Raw genomic sequence first — 7,613 nt, 5'->3', positions numbered from 1 at the left:
CATTCATTCCCAATGTAAAAGTCTCCACGTTCAACATATATATATGGAGATTAACTGAGTTTAGTGGTATCAATCTAATTACATTCATTAGCTCAATTCTTTCCCATGGATACAACACCACAGAGAAGGATTAGGAGGTCCATTAACTTGCTCGCATCTCCTAACGCTGGAAACAATGTACAATAGCACTAAGCAACAGTTGGAAGAGCTAAAAAACGAAGTGAATCAGCCATCAAAAGATTGGTTCTTGATATGGGTAAGGAATACATCATCGCTACCTTATTGGATGAGCCACCACTCTTGAAGTCTTATGATATCTTCCTTCGCTTGCCTCAAACAAATGGAAATTCAACAAACAATGACAACAATGTTATTATCATCTCCGATACCTCAAAGATCTGCTCAATCATTACCCTGTTGAGTCATTACCTCATCTTTGAATGAAGAATGTGTCAAGTTGGCGTCTTGTGTGAAGCTATGGAAAGGATTTGTTTTCTAATTCTATGTTTCGTGGATATGTTTTGTTATCTATGGTTATGTTTCAAAAATTAGCTTGTTATCTTGTTTATCTTATTCCCTTGTCATGTTTCTCTATTATCATATTTCATTTGTGTTGTTTTTGTGTTAACTTTTTTGTTAATGAAGAGCTATGTTCCATGTTGTGTTAAATAATGTCTTATTTTGCTCAAACACGAAAAATGATTATGTTTTATAAAGATAAAGATTTGAAACTCTAAATGTTATATGTAAATATAAAACTAAGACCTTAAAATCTAAAAGCTATAGCCCTCCATGATTCAACAAGAAAGATTAGTAAGGTGATCCTTCAAACGTGGCTATCATATTTTTTTTTACAATTGTTTTCCTTGTAACTTGCTTCATTTTATGCAAGCAATTTTGAATTGTCTTATAATCTCCTATGCTTCTTTGGCATTGTAATTCAAATCATTTTGATTGTAAAAAAAAATAAAGAAACACAATTTGCAAAATTTTTGCAGATATTTTAAATTTAAGGAAGTCATACCACAATTAAATATTTCTAGAAAATGAGAAAAATATCATGACAAAATCTTTAATCCACCAAAACAATTTCATAATTTAAATCTACTAATATATACATTAGGCTTTAAGATAACACATCAAAAGGGTAATCATTTCATTTTTTTCCAGTCACTATAAACTACATCAAGTAACATCCGAATAAAACCCCCAAAATGATCCCAAAGAACAACCAGTAGAAAAAGCACTATAATCCAATTTTTGGACTCCATATTTCTTAATCAGATTACTTATTGAAGGAGATTCTTCACGTGGGTCTTCCTTTCCAAACATTAAGGATTTCTTTGACTCCATATTGATTGTCGAAAGATATTGTTGACATGGCTCTTAATTACCCAAAGTTGTTGAGATTCGGATGAAGCAACAAGAGACATTCCATCACCACCACGATATGAATTCATAGGCGATTGTTAGCATGATTGAATGCATGCAAGGCCTCCTCCATTGTGTCATATGATTTGTACAAGCTCCTGCTTACACCAATAACATGTGGGGCGCATTCTTGCCATGAGGTGTAAATCCCAGGTTGAAGACCATGGAAGACAACATAAAATTTTTCTTTTCTTCTATTGCTTGTGACCCTCATATTTTGAGAGTACAGTAGGATATGAACGTTAGATGAATGGAAGAAGGAAGGTTATTCATCTCCATAAGTCATGAAGTAGGTATAGTCATAAAGAGTTTTCATGGAAGCTTTCAATTTTTAGAGTTCCAACAGCTGCAAATGTATTAATTTCACATTGAAAAATGTTGTAGTTAAGTGGCTTATAAATGTTGTAGGTAAGTAGATATTAAATGAACAGACTTTATAGTTAAGTGGCTTATAAATGAGCTAAATGGCTCACAGTCACCCTAAATGGCTTATATCTTAAAAGGGTAAAACGGTAATAAATTTCAATGTAATTACCAATATGCCATTTTGAGCTGGCTCAATTTGAGTCGTGTAGCATTTTTGTTTTCAAAAATATATTAGTACATAACTTTTAAAGTTACTATATTATATGTATAAAATCCTTATATATTAATAAGAAAAACATTAATAATTAAATTGAGAATTTTAATATACTACGTGAACGATGAATTATAATATTCAATAAATAAATAACATATGATCATTAGTTATACCAGTCAACTTTTCAAAATGCTAAAAAAAAATCCCATATAAAACAATAAATAGGCCACAACAATAAAAGTTAAAAAAAAAAAAATAGCCTCAATTTCTCTCTTTGTGTATATATATAAAAGAGTTGTTGTGAAGGTGCATTTAATAATACATTCAATTCTGCAAACCCAGAATTTAATACACGACAGGCCCTACCAGTCCCATTTTCTTTCCATCTCATACCACTCTCTCACCTATTCTTTAACTATCACTTTATTATCAGCAACTCACTCTGATCACCATTTATACCATCAGCCAAAGCTAACAGACGTTCACATTCCACATTCCAAAACCACCATTTAAGCTCTGTGATCTTCATCAACAACAAAAAAGATGAAGATCCCTTCACTCTTTAAAACCAAAGAAACAAAGCTTCTTCATCCATGGCCAGCATGGGCTCATCATCCCTGCAAGCACCCCAAGACTCATTCTTTCAGAGCTGAAGATGACATTTTCAAGACTGTAAACTCAGTGTATTTTGATCCTCTTTATGGGGTTGAAACGCCTCAATCTTTGTTCACAAACTCCTCGGAGACTGCAAGCTTGTCAACTGATCAATCTGAGGATTTTTATGAAGAGTCCTTGGAGACTGTTGTACGTGGAGTGAGATCAGAAAGACTCTTCTTCGAGCCTGGTCACACAAATTCAATACTAGAAGAGGCAAAGCCTGGTGGGTTTCCTTTCAAGGAAAGTGTACTTCTAGCCATGGAGTCTGAGGATCCATATCTTGATTTCAGGAAGTCAATGGAGGAGATGGTGGAGTCACATGGACTTAGAGATTGGGAATGTTTAGAAGAGTTATTGCTATGGTATTTGAAGGTTAACGGAAAGAAAAATCATGGATTTATAGTTGGAGCATTTATTGATCTGCTTGTTGGAATTGCAGCTGCCTCTTACTCTGATTCTACTGCTTTTTCCTCTGCTGTTTCTTCTTTTTCTTCATCTGCATTGTGCCCATTTGAGATTGAGGAGGAAGAAATGTAGTATTGTGTTAGATATATTGTTTCATATATGTGTATATTAGTAAGAAGGTGGCTTTGGTGTAATTATAAAGTTACTCCATTTGTGATTCAGAGATTATGATTTCATTGAAATCGCCTTTTTGCAAAACAAGAGTAAGGTTACATATATCAAATTTTTGTAGACTCTACAAGTGCGGATGCTTTGTGCATGGGTCACCCTTTATTTGTATACATTAGTAGGATTAAAGGTAAACAAAAGAATAATGAGAAAGTTCTTTTTCTCTCTATATATCTTTCTCCATCATGCACATAAACATCAAGAATGCTTCCATCTCTAGAAGGACCCAATATCATTTCCATGCATTTTTCGCTTATTTTCCTCTGGCTAGGTGCAATTAGTGTCATAGAATGAATGTGAGATAGCTGCAATAAAACCATGGATGATGAAAGTGAATTTCAAGATTTGTACATCATATTAGGCAAGTTCAGCAATGGGTTAAGTAGAGAGTACTGAATTGAAATAACATGGCCTGTAAATTCAGTAGCTAATTAAGGTTTAGTGTTGCCATCAAACTTTAAAAATTACAAAATTTCTAAGGAATTAGTAATTTCTAGTAATTCAGGGAAGAGCCTGCTTTTTCAGTAATTCACAAATGTTCATCCCTAAGTTTGAAAAGCTTAGAGCCAGAGGACCTCAATATAATAAAATTCTCCTTGCAAATTGCATCATACTAGATGATTGGTCGTACAAATGAAGCATGTTGGAGACAAAAAGCAACTAATAAAATCCAAGAACCAACTAATAAATAATGACAACACTCAGAGAGTTATGAATATTTCACCGTATAAAACATGTTGGAGACAAAAAGCAAGGTGCCACCACAGAGATGGACGGAAACAATTTAGAACTGATCATATCAAGTAGATCTCCTATAAGAACCTCCTAAGAATAGAGATTCATCTGACCGCAGATTTGGAATGCAAATTGATAATATACAATTTGTTTTACCCATTCTTTCCCTTCTCCAATTGCAGATCTACTATTTACTATCTGAATTTATGAAGTAATATTTATTGTAATTATGTTGATAATGTTATCAAAACCCAATTTCTGTCATGTACTAGTAAAGTAAACTACTACCATATTGAACAAGTCAATAACACATTATTTCTCCATTTACAAAAACAATGAAATCTGCACTAGCATTAAATAAAATTGAAATAGCAACAATAAAAAATCTACTATAAAAAGATCAAATGGATTTTAAAAAGACTGAGAGTAACATACAGTCGCATGTTTATTTAATATAAGGAACAGAAGAGGCCTTATTTACTTAATCAAAAGGATAGAGAAGTAAAACAAAGTAAACATGGAAAATGCTCATTGAAGCAACTCATGGCAGCATTACTCTGTGCAGACAGCAAAACAGTTTCTCTGGTGCTTACTCTGAATAATCTTCATAAGCATCTGGCTCATCAAAGGATCCAACATCCAACTGGTAGTGTAGGATTCCACCAATGCCACCAAATCCCCTGCAAAATTGCGATCCCTCTTGTGATTTATCTGTGACAATTTCAAGTGAGCAACCAAACTGCTTGTACTCATCAACAAGCCACTCTAACAGAGACATTTTTTCCTGAGTGTCCATGTCTGATAAGGTAGTTGTGTCCTTGAAATTGCCCTCGTCAGCCTCTTGTTCCTTGTTCAAGTACTTTAAGATCACCTCATCTGTCTTTTTGTTCTTCAGAACATACCGATTTATATCTAGATCTTCCCAAACAATTAATGTCTTGACAGCACCAATTTCCAGAGCCTTCACAGTGTCCTCCAAGCCATACACAAACTTTCCACTATCCAGACTGATTTCCTCCAAGAACATCCCAATCAAACGCCTCTCTTGTATAAACTTCACACTTGAAAGAACCTCTGATGACAACTCAATTGCTTGATTAAACCCGATCTCTCCACCACATGAAATGTCTACCACCTTAAGTACCTTAGACTGTAGGCGAGGATCAAACAAGTTGGACTGGCTAAGCTCAGTCTTAATATTAGCAGACCCAGCAAGTATTAGTCCAGCAACATTGGGAATGCCTACAGGATCTATAAAATGCTTTATAGCGAGTTCTGCTGCCTTTCTCACATAGTTGTGGCGACTCTCCATTCGAAGTCGATCAAAGCGAAGTTTTGATTGACCACCTCTACCATGTTTCTTTGGAAGATCCACAGTGAACTTATCAAGTACCTCACGGCTGTTGCCTCTTAATGTCCCAAAGAGAGTTCCTTTCCCATCAATAACTATGAATCCAAACTTGTCATCAGAGTCCAGAAGTTCATGCAATGCTTCTGTATGGAACTTCTTATCACACAGGTAGAGGGATTGGATTAAGGGCTTAAAAGGGACAAGGTCATAGGAGAACAACTTTTCTTTTCCATCATCAGTTACTGCTAATCCTCTATATAGGACAAGTCCATTAGGGGGAACCTCTTTGTAAAGTTTGAGCCCCTGCTGGGCAGAGATAATTGCATCTTGCACAGATTTACGGTTCAACCTACTCTTGATATTTGTTGCAGTTCAATATTCCCTGCCTAGCATCTTTGAAACTTTTGAAATTTGATCATTTGGACGTATGAGAAGTGAAATCATGCTAGTGCCACTGCCTCTGGCTTTATCAATGGATTTGATTAGTTTCTTCATCTTCCACATCTCAATGTTCACATCAACAACTTCCTGATTGTTTGCCATTTCGAGTGTATAACAGTAACTGCAAACAAAAAGCAAATAAAAATCACAATTTACAACTACATAGTTTAACATGCTTTCCTAGAAAAACAATACACAAATTGTGTTATAAACCTGATGGTGGGATTTTCAGGAATCGAAGTAAAACATAATATAATGTTAACAATATTGTCTCAGCTAATCAGTGATAAATATATATAGTCTATTCTGATGTGAAAAAAAAAAATTCAAAGAAACAAATAATCACTAGATATTGACAACAATAAAATGACAGAAAGTTTCAATTCATCTGATAAACAGTACAAGTGATGAAACCAATAAGGAGAAGATATCTTCCTTAAGAACCATGTAAGCAATTGGTGGCATCAAAAGAACCAATGAACCATGTAGGCAAAAGCCCTAATTTTGTTATCTGCTATAGATCATTAAGAGATAATTGCAATTATGGTGCCTAGTGTTGGCAGGTGGGCATGGCAACCATCCACCATGAACGAGGTGTACCAAGATTTAGAGGAACTTATTAATATTCTGGAGACTAGTTTCAAGGTTTTAACAGCAAATCTAATATTTGACATTAAACAACAGACAACCCAATTCAGAAACCAAAAGTAATTCCATCCAAACCAAAGTTTTACATATAAAGAATTTACCCTCACAAAGCTCAGAGGGGATACATAAAAATTCAGCCAAAGCCCATTAAAAACTTAATTAAAAAGGGAAAAACTGGCATTCTTTCAACAGATGAATTCAATCTCCATGTCAAGAATTATAACACAATCTGCCTAAAAGAAAACTACATATTTGTGATTATAACTGCGAGGAAAAAAGCTATAAGAAGACAAGAACTAACAAATATAGAGCAGAAACGAATTTGTTATTCCTGAAAATTATCAAATAAATGATTTTGAATCGAAACTCGACAACAGAAGAAAAGAGAAAATCGAATTACTAACCTCCTGCTGATTTTGCAAGGACGGTTTGTTCTTTCTGACTTTCTGATTCGCTTTGCTTTGATTGGCTGCGAATACGAAGAGAAATAGCAATTTATAGAGTTCGGATACCGCGTCCAAAAGGAAACGAATTTGCTTGGGGAATACGTCCTTTTTATTTATTTTAGGGTAAGTTTAAAAAAATTTAAAAAATAACAAAAAATAAACTCATATTTATTTATTTATTTTAGGATAAGTAAAAAAAAATTTAAAAATTAAAATATTACATCCAATACTTAAAACAAAATTTAAAATATTACATCCAATGCTTATAGACATAGTTATTAAATCTCGTTTAAAGTTTGATCCAACTGAAGGATCAAATCAATAGGTCGTTGATTCAATTAGTAGGTTATTAAAAAATTAATTAAATATATATTAATTAAATATTATACTTATTAATATAATTAAATAAGTTTAATACACTAAATTTTGTTTTTAAAATCAATCTTTCAATGTTTAATGGGTTATATTTACATATATTTTGATAATATTTTTAAATTTTATAAGAAAATATTAAAAATATTTTAGTTTTAAATATTTTTATTCTCGAAATTTATAATAAATATATAAAATAAAAAAAATATTTTTTTTATAAATGAGTAACTATTTTCTTAACATTTATGAATATATCATTTTTTAAACTTTCTTGCATAACTATAAATAAAAAGATAATAGCAAAATAAAATCTCATTCA

General features: G+C 33.0%; 1 protein-coding gene and 1 pseudogene across 1 annotated transcript; one reads left to right on the top strand and one right to left on the bottom strand.

Annotated features, from left to right (window-relative positions):
• The first annotated feature begins 2,277 nt into the window (after positions 1 to 2,277).
• LOC110664074 (transcription repressor OFP13) lies at positions 2,278 to 3,267 on the top strand. Its single transcript, XM_058135773.1, has one exon. It carries the CDS (start codon positions 2,555 to 2,557, stop codon positions 3,203 to 3,205), a length of 651 nt encoding a protein of 216 aa, XP_057991756.1. The 5' UTR covers positions 2,278 to 2,554; the 3' UTR covers positions 3,206 to 3,267.
• A 1,092-nt stretch (positions 3,268 to 4,359) lies between these two features.
• LOC110664073 (eukaryotic peptide chain release factor subunit 1-2-like) lies at positions 4,360 to 7,012 on the bottom strand (annotated as a pseudogene).
• Between the last annotated feature and the right edge of the window lie 601 nt (positions 7,013 to 7,613).

Source organism: Hevea brasiliensis, chromosome 14 (assembly GCF_030052815.1).
Source record: "Hevea brasiliensis isolate MT/VB/25A 57/8 chromosome 14, ASM3005281v1, whole genome shotgun sequence".
Lineage (NCBI taxonomy): Eukaryota > Viridiplantae > Streptophyta > Magnoliopsida > Malpighiales > Euphorbiaceae > Hevea > Hevea brasiliensis.
This window is presented reverse-complemented; position numbering and strand designations above follow the sequence as displayed.